Source organism: Lytechinus pictus, chromosome 7 (genome assembly GCF_037042905.1).
Source record: "Lytechinus pictus isolate F3 Inbred chromosome 7, Lp3.0, whole genome shotgun sequence".
NCBI classification, from domain to species: domain Eukaryota; kingdom Metazoa; phylum Echinodermata; class Echinoidea; order Temnopleuroida; family Toxopneustidae; genus Lytechinus; species Lytechinus pictus.
Window position 1 is genome coordinate 24,530,105 of NC_087251.1, and position 15,381 is coordinate 24,545,485.

At 34.9% G+C, this 15,381-nt stretch overlaps 1 protein-coding gene across 2 annotated transcripts; it reads left to right on the forward strand.

The window, feature by feature from the left end:
* Positions 1-34: 34 nt before the first annotated feature.
* LOC129264706 (serine/arginine-rich splicing factor 5-like) lies at positions 35-11,651 on the forward strand. 2 transcript variants are annotated; one of them, XM_064102293.1, is made up of 9 exons: positions 35-369; positions 2,527-2,655; positions 3,600-3,670; positions 4,030-4,113; positions 4,758-4,802; positions 7,181-7,250; positions 9,073-9,146; positions 9,565-9,690; positions 9,915-11,651. In XM_064102293.1, the coding sequence occupies exons 1-9, from the start codon at positions 241-243 to the stop codon at positions 10,225-10,227; spliced, it is 1,041 nt and encodes a 346-aa protein (XP_063958363.1). In that variant the 5' UTR covers positions 35-240; the 3' UTR covers positions 10,228-11,651. The 2 variants fall into 2 exon arrangements, with proteins under 2 accessions (XP_063958363.1, XP_063958364.1); XM_064102294.1 differs by lacking the exon at positions 4,758-4,802 and having other exon boundaries at positions 214-369.
* The last annotated feature ends 3,730 nt before the right edge of the window (positions 11,652-15,381 follow it).

A 15,381-nucleotide genomic window follows, 5' to 3' on the forward strand; every position in this document is an offset into this window, starting at 1 on the left:
GGAAATTTAAATATTATAACTTTTTTCTTATTATACATCCGATTTCGATGAAATTTTTAGCATAATGCTTGTCTGATTTTTCACTTATTGATTCAAATCAACATTATTCTTAGGTGGAATTGACCTTTAATTGTATATATTGAATCTAGTCTCACTACTTCAGACTCTGCATTATGCGAATTGCGAAAATCAAGGGTCTGTGCCTGCAGACTAGTACTAGTCGTATTTTGTACATTACGCATGCGCAATTCAACCATGAAAAAAATAAAGCGTGCGTTCTCTTTTCCGCCATTTTGTGACGAGCCTGGACGGAGCTGTGGGCCAGTTGTGTTGGGAGAGGTTTTTTCTTCGTGTTTTGTTTCAGAAGTCGTAAGTTTTGATGGCTAATATTCCTTTCATATCATGTACTTTTAATTCAAGATTTTTTTAATTCTTTGATTCAACTTTTTAGGAGTAAAAATGTGTGAAAGAGAAAGGTTTTTTAAAATCTTTTTTTTTTATGAGTCTGAGAATTGAGTATTTGAGATGGAGTATGGCATATGCACGTGCCAGTGCAGTGCATATGTGGTGGCGTCGTGAGGTCACATCTATCGCATCGAGTTGTGCGTGTGGAATGATTGGCCACTTGGCATCGAAATTTGGGCAAGACTTCCATATGTCCCCTCCACTGAAATTGAAAAAAAAATATGGAGGTTTATGAAGAATTATCTAACATATATCTAAGAGATTTAAGAAGGAAAAGTTGGATACATACCGTGGCTTTATTGAATATTCTGTCCAAATTTCGAGTGTGTGTAATTCCCAATGTAGTAATGGCATCGTTTTATTTAGTCAGAAAAATAAATACTCTTGGGGAGTAGACTAGTTGTAATATCGGTTGATAACCGTTATGAAACCCATGGCTTTCAACAATTTCTGCTAGCTCAATGAGTAGTAAGGCGACAGACTGGAGTCTGATGCTCGTTCTGCAGCGAGAGGTTCGAATCCAAGTTCCAACTGAAACTGAAAGTGGAAGATGAAGAAAAAATGAAGAAAATAAGAATGAAAGAAGGGGGTTTTGGAGAAGTATTTTTTTTTTAGTGGAGGGGACATAAGGAAGTCTTTCCAAAATTTGGATTGTGCTATACGAGGCCGAGGCCTATTTGACTTTGTGCATGCCATTCACAACCATTAAAGTCTAGATAACTTGGTTAAAGTGATTGGTTAACATTGGTTTGACTTTTAAAAATCTGAGCTAGAAGGTCACACTTGTCACCTGTGTCTGTGATATGTTATAAAAATGAAGCCCAGAAAAAATTTCGTTCGAAAATAATTATTTAGTGCTTCAAAAATTGAAATATAAAGTGACTGAAAACACCATCTATCTTAATTTCTTCCCATACACTTATGTGTACTATTTAGGCGTCTGTAAGACGCCTTTTTACAAAATCGGGGTTTGCCTTGTAGTTTTAGCATTCTCAATAATGGTTGTTTTCAGGGTTTATTAGTTCTAATACATGCACTTGTACACTTGTTTCATCTTGGTTTGAGAATTTTTTAAATCGGCTGCTCACAAAGTTAAACAATACCTTTAACTCACTTAGAGTAAAGTGTCCAAATATCGGAAACTTTATAAGGTTAAGCATAATTGGACCAAAACAAAAATACAATCATTGAATGGTATAAAAATCATGTTTATTTCTATCCTTGAGGACTCCCTGATGATATTTTTAAATATTATGACATATACTTCATCACGGAGCCTTGAAACTCTTCCCGTAGACGCATAAGCGAGACCTACAAACCCGGATGGATTTCCCTAGGAAATCCATATTTAGACGGTGAAATTGGTTTGTATGTATTTATTTTATTTATCTATGAACCTTCATATATGCCTAATGCATATGAAGGGATAAGAATTATTTCACTATGAATGTGAAATATGAGGTATCTTACCAGACCGATCCGTTTGTCAACAAAGCAAATACAATAGGCTTGACCCTTGAACCGCTTCGTTATGACGTACCTTTGATTAGCGATGTTACAAAATGCTGTTTTGAAGAACAATTTATAGATAAACATTATTTAACAAATAATAAAATTTAATACTTCATTACAAATTATTATTATTATAAGTATAATTCATTTTTACTTGTACCATAAGCATTAACCCAGAGGCTGGGGTACCAATGGGGTACCAAAAACACCCCAAATAAAAAAAAGAAATCATTCACCCACCTCAATTCTACTGATGTTTGTCTAACTGACTGTAGGCTCCTAACATTGAAGCAGTAGGTAGACCTTGGGGAAAAAATGCACTGGCATCCGTTTCCTCCCTTTCAAAATGCTCACGAAATGGCCAACCAATACAGATGCGCGAATTCTTAGCGTTCGAAAGATCTGCAGCAGCTTACCCATTTGTTCACATAATTTTAGTTTTTAACTTCAGTCTATATAAAGATTCGTAATTTTGATTTCGTTAAAGACTGAAGTTAAGGACTAAAATTAATTAACTAATTTATCTGTCTCACATTAATTCCTTTCTAGATAATGTCAAGTGGAAGAGTCTATGTTGGAAGGTTGAGCTACCAAGCTCGAGAGAGGGATGTTGAAAGGTTTTTCAGAGGTTTTGGTAGAATACGTGAAATCAATCTAAAAAATGGCTTTGGGTTTGTGGTGAGTATTGCCATATTTTCATGCTATGAAAGATCCTGAAGCATTCTCATTTACAGATTTATTGGTTACAGCTGATAATTTTTCTGGTATCACATTGCTATTAGCTCTCCATTTTTTCATCACTTTACAAAATATTGTTGGAAGATACAACCAGAAATGCTAATCAAATTTTGAGGAGGAAAATTATTCCCTGGTGAGAAATGCATGCTTTGGGTTGAGATATTAATTTTACTTGTTGCTCTGATTTTTATACTTTGAATAAAATGGGTAAACCATTGCAAAAGCATGAATCAAGTACTCTTAATGTGATAAAAATGATTATTGGCCCGTTCTCTGTATAATACACACTAAATTGGTTGTCAAGAATTATCAGTTTTTCAGTCAAATTCTTTAAAAAAAAATATATTCTGCATTTTGTTGCATTTACACTCTTAATGGTGCATGAGTTGTGTAAAAGTGAGTTGTTTTACAGTTTGAGCCATGTTTGCTGACAAACTTCATTGAAACATAAAGAGACATATCTTAATTTTGGATTTTAATTGCCAATAGAGATTTTTTTTCCTGAACCGTTCCCTGTGTCTCTCATTGAATAATCTTTTTTTTTGTTACAATGCATCTTTATTTGCCTTTTTATTTATTTTTTTGCCTTTTCGAAAACATAAAAAATTACCATTTTCTCTTATTATTATTATTTTTTTTTTGTGAGTGATTTTTGAAGATTAAGTACTGCTGAAATGGACAGTAACACCACTCTAAATATTCATTTCATATTTAACCTACTCTAATAAGGAAGATATATATATATATTGAAAAGATATAATTGGAATTATAAAAAAATGTGGCCTTATTTACCCCACTCTCCCCTATACAAAAGATAAATGTAATTGTAACATGTAAGAATTCTGATAATTTAAGTAACAAAGTCCATCTCTTTTGATTTGCAGGAATTTGAAGACTATCGAGATGCTGATGATGCTGTCTATGAGCTGAATGGCAAAGAACTTGTTGGTGAAAGGTAGGGAATGCATGCCACAATTTTTTTTTCAGTACTTTTTCAACGAGGGATCCATCTGTACTGTCTCATCTGAAATGATTTGAGAAACACATCTTTTCCAAATTGATCCTAGTTATAATATCTGCTGTAATTTGTAAAAGCAAAATACAAATGATACTGCATAAATGAAATTTTTAAGTTAAAAAAAATATTGAAGAAAATTAAATGAACCCTTATGACCATGCAGACTTATTCCATTGTCTTTATGGATTTTTAGTGAACCTAATTAAAAAAAAAGTTATATATCACAGTGTTCATTCTGGTGAAATAGGGCTATGTGAATGTCTGAATCTTATATTTGATTAATTTAACATTTGCAGAGTAATTATTGAACATGCCAGAGGACCTGCAAGAGGTCGTGATGAATACAGATATGGCTACCGCAGGAGAGGAGGTGTTGACAAGTGAGTATATTTCTTTTTGTTGTTCTATTATTTCTCTCTTTTTTTTTACTTTCATTATTGGGAAGGGAATTAGTTGGCCCAGACATGTTTGCATCCCCCAAATTTCAAAATATAAACCTTTATGTTGTCTCAGAGACAAAATGCATATTTTGTGTCAAAGTCACACCTAAAATAACAGCATTTAAGTGATTGCGAATATTTGCATACCAATTACAGTTGGGAGTAACATGTTGAATAATTTGATTACATTTTGTCGTTTTTTCCAAGCATGATGAATAAAACTTTGAGATGTTATCTTCCCCATTTTGATAGAAGCACTATACTGGTGCTAATGTTACTTTGAATTTATCCCAACTAAAAAGATTTTTGCGTTAACAAATGATCAGGTTTGCAAATTAAATATTGCATTAACCTCTGCGATATGCAATCTTGCGCAGTGACCAAAGAAAGCAAATTCTTGCCTTGAATGCTCAAGCAGTATTGCTCAGGTACCCCCATATATATTTTTTTATTAATTTTTTTCTTGGATGGTTGCAGGGAATTGCATTTCATACAATTTCTATTCACCAAATAAATATATTGTCTGCAATTTTTACCTAATCTACAGAGTGAATATTTGGTTGTGCTTTACTCCAACATCACAGGTTCGGAGGATCTGGTGGGGGTGGTGGTAGTAGGAGCTCACAAAGGCAAGAATTTGTTTGTTTTTAGCCAGAAAAAAATGCTAGAATAACTTGCAGATTCACTTCAACTGAGCCACAACTAACCACTCTGTTAATAACCTCCTACTTTTTGGAAATGGTTAATGGATATGATAAGCATTGATCATTTGAAAAAAATTAATGTGTATTTGGACACGATAATGTATCATTTTTGTAGCAAGTGTATGTCTGGTAAAAAAAAAATGGGTGGGAATTTACAAACATGTGCTTCAAATCTTCGATTGGTGGTTATGTTGAAATGCTTCTACATTCTTAAGTGGTGAGTCAAGACCTCGGATAATTTAGTATTAATGCAATCGTATGTGTGTAAACTCATTTGATTCTTATTCAGAAAATGGATTAACTTACCCAGCATTGTTTTTTGTTTTATTTTTGCCATTTTCCATGAGGTTGTACTAATGACCTACATGTACTAAGAAAATATATTTGTTTTGCCTCTAACCACCATCGTTATTGGGTGGTCGATCTGTCACGTTATTGTTCTAGCAATATCTAAAGGACCGTTTGATGGATCAATTGATGGATCAAACTTTAGCCGAATGTTGATATATGAGTGACAATTATTAGTTTTGCAGGTATCAAGGTGAAAGGTCACAAGTTATTTTGATAAAGGAATAATTTCATACCAAATTTAATAGCACATTTGGTCATAGGAGAAATGCTTTTAACTTAGTTATGTACATTCTTTGTGTAGCAGTTTTCAAAAAATGTGGAGCGTATTGCGACAACTATTCAAGAAAATTATTCTGTGTGTACATGTATATTGAAATATAATTTTCTCGTAATGAAGAAATGTTCAGGTATCAACCCCAAACTTGGTTCATTTAAGTATAATAAAGGTCAATTATTCGATTGTATCAGGGATCATGATTCATTATATACCCCAAAATATCTTGTTCTGGTGATAAATAATGAGCTATTTGTTGGTTAAATTCAATTGGTTAAATTCAAACTACTAAGCTATGCATGTGGAAGGGACAATGATTCAATTGTATTATTTTTATCAAATATTATTGCGCTTGTCTTGGTTCACCACTTGAATTTTGTATATGAATGTCTTCATGTAAACTTGAGTTATACTAAAAATGTGCTTGATGGTACCTTAATTGCATTTAGTAAAGGTTCTTTGGGAGTAGTATGCATGGTTCTCTATCATGACCATACATATGACTTGTGGTTACCTAAGGTGTACTCTGGAAATCGATATGAATTGACTAAAGAGAGTGAAATCGTTGTGAAGGCAAAACTCAAAAAATTTCTATCATTAGCTTAGTAATCCATCCCTTTAATCTGGTTTCCCTTTTCGTTAGTGTTTTTTTTTTTTTTTTACATTTATGAAACTCAATCAATGTCAGGTCAGACATTAAGACCCAGGTTTCATTCTCTCACCCTCTGACTCATTTTTCTCTTCCCCCCCCCCCCCATACTTCTACTGACAAGCTAAGCTTAAATTATCTTAAATAAGCATGGAAAAATTGAAAGATCAAGTTTCCCCAGAAAGAAAATGTTGAGTATGCAAATGAGAAAGTTGATGATGTCTTGTATTTTCTTGTTTGAATTACACAATATTTCAATTTTTACTGATTTGACAATAGAACTTGATTGAACTACAAAATGTAGTGCTTGCAGTAGTAATTCAACATTTTCAGAGATGATTAAAACTTTGTTTCACATGACAATGAGAAAATTGAAATGTCATTTTTTGTATAATAAAATACTAACGAAATAGTGGGTGGATGATGTCATCAGTCCCCTCATTTGCATACAGACTGGTATGTGTATATAACTTTGTGAAATTAAACGAAACTTCAGTTATATCTGATTTTGATGAATTTGTTAGTTTTATGCTTGTTTGATTTTTCCCTTTTTATTCAAATCTACTTTTTGTTGAGTTGAACTTTTAAACTTTTTTGGGATAAAGGTGTTCTTTTGTTGTTGTCCATTTCAAATTACTGTATTGACTGAAAAATTGCTACATGTATAACAATGGCACTTATTTGACTAATAATATAATTGTTACATATGCAAACTTAAGTGTATATGAACTACTCAAATTCCCTTGGTGGCTGGCATTAATGCTACAATATATTTTGCTTAGGCCACACTGGTTTAAAGTTCATGCCTGTTCATTGTTATCATATTTTGATTTTGTGTATGCATGCTTTGAGTAAATGCTCTCCCCCTACCTATAAACCAATGCAAGGTTAAACTTTAGTAGCCCCCCCCCCCCTGTTATATTTTGTACTTGCTTTTGTGTAGAATGCTAGTAAAATATTTGTGGTTGTGCAGATTTTTTTCTTTTGTAATGATGATGGAATGTTTTTCCTGAATTCTTTTCTAATTAGATATGGGCCTCCAGTCAGAACCGAACATCGCGTCATTGTGGAGCATCTATCCACCAGAGTTAGTTGGCAGGTAGGAATTTTGATGGCTTGTAGAAAACAATTGCAAATAAAACTTCATTAATTGTCCTCTTGAATATATTTGAAGTCCATTCTTTCCATCTTTATCTTTTTATTACTTTCAAATCAATTTTGAAGATTACTGATCTACTGAAGCCTTGTTAATTGCATACGGGTGCATTTCATTTACATTTCATTCAAAGCATATTGGATTGATAAAATGCTATTTTTATTTTTTTTTAAAGAAAAGTTATAACTGCTAAATTAATTATGATACCATGTTATCCTCTCTTCAGCACTCTTAAGACTTTGGAGATGCCATGGTACTTATTACTGGCTAATGACTGTGGGCTTGGCTTGGCTGTGAGGTGCAGGCTCTCTCATGAGGTCTGACTGAAGTGTGTCTCTAAAGAGATGTTGAGCGAGATGAAGCACCCCACAACCCCTGGGGATGTTCCCTCTTGGCCTACCGTAATTCTGGCACTGGGCACTAGTTGAGATGTACATACTCCTGCCATCCCCCCTGTAGTCAGATGACAGCCTAACATCTTTCCTGGTTACAAGAAATTAAATCTTGCCAGTGGCTCTTTGGAGGAAGGAAAAAAAAGAAAAAAAGCTGTCATCAATTACCTTTATATCAAGTTCTGGATCTGGAATCTTTAAAAAAAAATGGGGGCAAAGTGGGATGGGGAATGAATCTTCTCTAAAGCTGTGCTCCTTTCGAGTACTGCTTTTTCACCACTGTCATCTGTGGCTGGTTCCTAGAGAGAAAAATAATGTATAGAAGTCTGGCTGAGATGGTCTTGACAGCCTGAGGTGTAGTGATCTGGCTGGTTTGCTGCCTCGCCCCTCTGGTGGCGCTCCCCTCTATGGCTTGGATTACAGAGCTTTATATAAAGAGGCCTTGTATCGCGCTGAGCAATACCAGACACAGATGTGGTAGAAGGTATAGTAGTATGTCTTATGTGCAACTACTGAATTGCCCCTGTTATTGAGTGTGTGCCTTGCAAGAATGTTGAGGGATGTTTGACAGTCTTTACACTGTAGCATGTATATAATTCATCCACTTAACATGTCCTCACTAAGAATTACAGTACTTCACATATCTTATTTTCTTTTGAATGCAGAAATTTCCATAGTTAAATGCCCATGCATTGAAGTATTCAGATATTTGTTTATGAAATAAGCTTGATAAATTTTCATTTATTAGAGACAAAAGATGGCTGTTGAATCATATTTCTTTCCCATTATTTCTTGCAAGGCACACTGATGTGTGTGTTGTGTTCCATACGTAAAATCTATATATAGTCCATTGGCAACGGTTAATATGAAGGATGTGTAGGTTCACCAGTTGTCCATTCGAGGAACAGACGAGAAGAGGGTGCAGCCTCCGTGATGGCGTGACGATGACAGCAACATGATTCTAGTACAGACGTTCAGGCATTGGCTTTGACTTGATGACTCTGATCTGCTGAGATGAATGTTCATAATCCCCATCTGATTCTTATTTGCTACTAATTAAACTTACATTTTCTCTTATCACAACATCTACATCCAACTAGGATTGGCCTCTTTAGGTTATCTACCTTTTGAAAAAACAATTTCAAACAATAGGATGTGCTTGTTTCGTCTTTGTTGTTGATGATTGAAATTAATGTGTTGAATTGATGAGATGAATATGTTTGTGATGACTTTCAATAGCATAATGCCTCCAAAATAAATATAGACAAAGAATGTGCATTTTACTTTATGCATGATACCATTAAATGTGTTTGAAATGTGTTCATTGTTCATGGATCGTAACTGTTGAACATAATTCATTCTTTCTTGACCAGGACTTGAAAGACTACATGAGACAGGCAGGAGAGGTCACATTTGCAGATGCCCACAAACAGCGCAAGAATGAAGGGTAGGTGTACCCAGAGTTCTTGGGAAGTGCATCTTTTCCCTTTTTCAAGTGCCAAGTTGTTCCATGATTTTAAGCAAACTAGAATGCTGTATATGTGTGCATAGTAATACTGTACATTATTCCAAGGCTTCTTAAAAGGAGTATAGATTTATTTCCATGTTAAAATGAGATTCTTGCACAAGCATCTAGATGTTCACAGGTATACAACTTTGAACTATTACAACAAAACAGGAAGTGTTTTTAAAGTAAATTTATAGTAAATGATCATACAGTCAATAGGCACAATTAATCATAATCATCGTCATAAATCACAATTTTAAAAGTACAGAAAAGTGGAAAATACTAATAAAAAAAAGTTGAGTTGTTACTCTGCAGAATTAAGAAATGTGCTTTGCTTTTATTTTTTAAAAATCAACAGAATCGTTGAATTCGCTACGTACAGTGACATGAAGAATGCAATTGAGAAACTTGATGGAACAGAAATCAATGGACGTCGCATCAATGTGGTAGAGGACAGGCCCTCATCATCGTCATCAAGGAGAAGGTGAAACTTTCACAACATTTCTTTAATGGGGGGGGGGGGGGGGGGGCGGTGGAATCTTAATTTACCGTCACAAAGTAAGCAGATGATATGCTGTAGATGAAGAAAGTTAGAGTTTCAACTGTGTACATTTTCCAACCAGATGGTGAGTCAGATTCACTATTCCAAAACTTAGTTGCTTCATGAATTTTTATGTTAAAGATAATATATCTTTTTTTTTTCTAAAGGTCTAGGAGCCACTCTAGATCTCGTTCCCGATCTCGTCGTCGCTCCAGGTCTCCACGAAGCAGATCTCGAAGCCGCTCCCGTAGCAGGTCCCGATCTCGCTCCCACTCCCGCAAGTCTAGAAGCCCAAGGAAGAGCCCAAAGAGGAGCCCCAAGAGAAGCAGGAGTAGGTCTCTTAGTCCAAAACGCGATAGTCGAAGCCGGAGCCGTTCACGAAGCAAGTCACCAAGGAATAGCAGAAGTCCTTCACCTATTGAGCAGAACAACAAGGGAATGTCAAGATCCAGATCTCCTAGTCCTCGAGATGATGATTAGACTTGGATGTCGGATGGAAAGAATGGTTTGGCCAAATTGAAGTCGTATATATGAATGCAGAAATTTAAAAGATGTACAGCTGTATACTTTGTGAACTTTGTAAATTTACAGTTGTATTTCAGAGACAGCATATTAATATGCTCTAGCTCATTGCATTCTACTTCACTTTGAATGATTGATACTATGTTGGGGGAAAAAAGGGTGAAATGTAGATCAACACCAAAATGTGGACCTCTTTTTTTCACCTGTACCATTGCTACCAAATATCTTTATTGACAATTTTATAGATAGTCTCAAATCATTGTCACTTGGCTTTGGTCTGAATATTTCCCTTCAGAGGTGAGAAGACAGTATTGGCACCGTGGTATTGTTGCATAAAACTTTTCATCCAAGGTAACTCTTTCAGTGCTTAACAACTTATCAAAATCAAGGTTTCTATTAACTGCCATTGATGTTTAAGTTGCCACAAAATAAAGTTTTCTGCAACTGAACCAATTTTTTTCCAATATGTTTTTAATTAGACACCTGAAGAAATGATCATCTACTATTTTAGTATTTTAATTGATGCCTTTGCTGCATCATGCTCAGTTCAGAAACGATTACTGAATCAGCTGAATGATATTTGTACATTATGATGCCCTTTGTATATTATATCTTTTCAAATTGTAGAAATTGTTTAAATTTGTTTGATGGAAAGGAGAGTTCTAGTACTACTGCTATTGAACAGCTTTTTATTTTTGGAGGAAAGCGAACCTGTCATTACTGATAGCAAATCATCCTTACTCAAATTAGATCACAAATGTGTATTTTTCACAGCTTTTGTAAGTGGTATTTTAATTTAGGCATTCCTTGAATTTATCTTTGGTTTATTGTAAATGTGATGTCGTTCAAATTGGTGTATTTTTGTAATAGTCCTTTCATTCTCAAGGTTTTTTGTTGTAAATTTGAAAATGTTTTGTATTTCCATCAGAGGTAATTCTAAAATTTCCTCCATATAATATTTTCTCTTTTTTAAAAAGCTTTCTTGTACATTACTTTTATTACTGATTATGCCAGACATTTTAAAAACATGTATTGCACTCATTTAATATTTAGAAAAAAACCAGATTTTGGCCATACAAAGATTATATTGATATAAGATAATTGAAATAACTTACAATTCATGAAGTGTAGCTGGATGTACTTTTCAGAGAAACCAATGTTTTTATTGCTAACAGCAAGTTTTCATGAGAAATGCTGTTTTTCCACCAAAAATGTCCCCCCCCCCAAAAAAAAATACTGCAATTTTTCATTAGCATCCCACTTCATGGAATGTTCTAAAGTAATAGCTGCAGAATGAGTTTTGAAAAGAACTGTATTTTAAGTAGGGTAATAATTTGTATGTAAATTTGTTTTTCACATGGATTAAAAGAATGAAAGGCGAACACGCGTTCCATATTTTTTTATATGCCAAGTATGAAAGCTGATTTTGTCTCGCTTGGATAGCAGAGCGAGATATAGGGTCGACGGCGGTATCGTCAACGTTGAAATCTTAACCCAGTTTAATTTTTTGAAATGTCATAACTTAGTAAGTATTTTGACCTAGTTCATGAAACTTGAACATAGGGTAAGCAACTATTACTGAACATCCTGCCAGAGTTTCAGGTCACAATACCCAGGTTAAAGGTCATTTAGGGTCAACAAACTGGCCATGTTGTGGGTATGAATGAAATTTTCATGACTAAAATTTTATGGATCTTGTCATGAAACTTCGACATAAGAAATAAGAGTGATCAAGTATCCCTAAACATGTGCGAGTTTTAGGTCACATGACCAAGATCTAAGGTCAGTGAACTTTGGTCGTGTTGGGGGTATTTGTTCAATTGGCATCAAAACTTAGAGGCCCGAATTCACAAAGGTGGTTTTGAAAACCCATGGTTGAGTCCATGGTTTATGCAGATTTCCTGTATAAATTACGCTTATTTTACCGCGTGTATTAAAAATGTCCAATGCTGATGCGCGCTTTTGTCAGTGCGCCAAATTAATGCCTGTTGCCGTGGTTATCCATGCTATTTTATTCATGAGTCCACTGTTTTCATTCATGAGTCCACTCTTCAAACAGTGGACTCATGAATAAAACAGCGTATCTTACCATGGTAACGGGCGTCAATTTGGCGCACTGACAAAAGATCGCATCAGCATTGGACATTTTTTATACACGCGCAAGATACGCGCTAAATTAAGCGAAAATTATACAGGAAATCTGCATAAACCATGGATTCAACTGTGGGTTTTCAAAACCACCTTTGTGAATTCGGGCCAGAAAGTTTATGGATCTAGTTCATGAAACATAAAAGACAGGGTAATCAAGTATGAATGATTGTTTTGCAAAAGTCTCTAGTCACATGATCAAGGTCAAAGGTCATTTTGGGCCAATGGACATAGTATTTTATTATCATGTTTGTTTCTTTTGTGAATAATTATTCAGTAGTAGTTCTCAAAGTCAGCACTGCTGCTATATCGAATCGGGTAATGAAGGCGAGACTGCCAGAGGCGTTCCACTTTTTGTGATGCTGAATGTGCGTTTCATGCTACATGTGCCACCAGCGTTCACTATCATGAGAGGCTCATGGGTGATGGGTCAACCATTTTTTCCTAAGACATGATTGCAATTTCATGCTTATTTTGCTAATTTATTCAGTAATTACACAATTTATTCTAGATTCCTTTGTAACATTTTGTTTCATTCATAAATACAGACACCTGGGTTGTCATTTGTACAAATTCATTTTGAAATTGCCACAACAGGCATGATCATCTTAAACACAAATGAGTGATGTCACATAGAAATAGCATGTATGATGAAACGAACAAAGTGGTGAATTGTATGATCATTTGTCACACAAAAATTCAAATTGAAGGGGGAACCGTAAGGCTCAATTTGCCATTGCTTTTTACATGCATATTGAACTTTTTTATAGCTGAAATTCCCACTTAATTATCCTTGCTGCAAAATTGTGTTTCATGAGAAGAGGCACATGCATAGACTGCAAAATGATGAAAGATAATTAGTAACAATTTAATATTTTCAAATTTCAGATCCATGTAGTTAGTATTGAAATTAATTGCTTGCATGGCCTTGGCTTTTTTTTCATATATAAATTATTTTTCCTAGAATCAAACCATCAGATTTGAAAGAGATGGTCCGGACTGTAAATATTAATATCTGAGTAAAATTCACAGAGCAAAGTGCTGACTATTTCATCAAAATCGGATAACAAATGAAGTTATTGAATTTTAAATTTAATCAATTTTTTGTGGAAACGGTTGTATGCACATGGTCATGATTATTCATTAGGTGGGCTGATGTCATATCCCCACTTCCGTTATGAAATAAATGTTTCATTTTTCCATAGTGTAAATGATGTCTCCATTATGATAAAATAAGTTGCAACAAATAACTAATACACTTAATAGTTGTCAGTCCAATTGTTTTAGTTCTTGGTATAAATTTTTTTAATAAACCTAATTTCATGTAATGAAATACATAAGAACAAGTGGGGATATGACATCCGCCCACCTAATAGTATTCATAAATACATGCCTAGAACTGTTTCACCGGAATAATGCAAATCTTTAAAATTCAATAACTTATTTGTCACCTGATTTTGATCAGATTTTCAGCGTTTTGCTCTGAATTTTATTATATTTATTGAGATATAAATATCTCCAGCCTGGACCATCCCTTTAAAGGGAACAGAAACCCAAGAAGAGAAGCATTCTTATTGGAAAGAGTAAAATGATGTGCTTTTCCCACTGCATTTCCTTAACCCCATACTATCCTTAACCCCATACTATATTTTTTTCGATTCACACTGTCTTTCTTAACCCCATACTATTTGCTTAGCCGGGGTTAACGCCTTAACCCGGGTTAACGTCTTAACCCCGGGCAATCACACAGCTCATAAATATTGATGATTTTACCATACAGAGCGCGATTAACGTGCAATTTCGACTTATGTGATTGGCTAATGCTTAGCCTCACTTTTGCTTAGCCCTGTTTCGTTTCACACTGCATCTCTTAGCACCACAATAAGCCGGCTAACCCTGCTTTTTTGCAGGGCCAGATAGTACTGACTATTTACCGTGCTAGCCCACTTTGCTAAAACGTAGTGGGCTAAGCTTAACCCCGGGAAATTGGTGGGGCTAAGACCCCCCTTAGCCCCACCAATTTCCTGGGGTTGAGGGAAAAAAGTGCAGTGTGAAAAGCATGAGACGAGCAATTTAAAAAAAAGTTTCATCAAAATGGGTCATGAAATAAGTTAGTTATGGACGTTTAAAAAGCCTTGTTGTACTTTGTATGGGGATCTTCAAATTGGCAAACATGCATCAAAATAGCTGATTTTGTGGACAACTCTCCACTTGTTTTGTACACAAATTTTCCTCATCTTTCAAATTGCATCTTGCCTCTTCCTGAGCACAACATATGTCATGGGAAAATATAATTCACACCACATATGTCAAGGTCAGGAGGAGATAATGTGAAATATGTAAAAGGGGAAAATTTGTGTACAAAAACAAATGGAGCGTTGTCCACAAAATCAGCCATTTTGAAGCACGTTTGCTTATTTGAGGATCCCCATAGAAAGTACAAGACTTTTAAAAAGTCCATTACTAGCCTATTTCATAACCGATTTTGATGAAACTTTTTAAAATTGTTCCTCTCATTTTATTCTTTCCAATAAGATTGCTTCTCTTGGGTTTTGGTTTCCTTTAAGTTGGTACAATGAATTATAGACTGAGTAACGCACTGCTGGGTGTCCCCATCTCATATTGAAATTGCCCTTGAAGCAAGATGGTATGTGGTGGTGTTATTGCTGGTGCTGGAAATTTTAGTGGAGGTAATTTTACCTCCATGTATTCCACGTGTTTAATGACTGGACCCATTATGGTGAGATAGATTGTAAATTTCTAAATAGTATAGGTATTTGCTATTAAGAGGATGAAACCCTTGGCTTGGACCAAATTAGATTTATGAAAACATACTAAAAATCAATGAATAAAGATCAATGCAAGACCCCTGTTGCATCTGGAAATCGGTGTCCCGGGGCCAGCCAGAGTCCATTTGGAACCTGGATGAGAATAGGTTGGTGATTGCCTATAATTTTTTTTCTT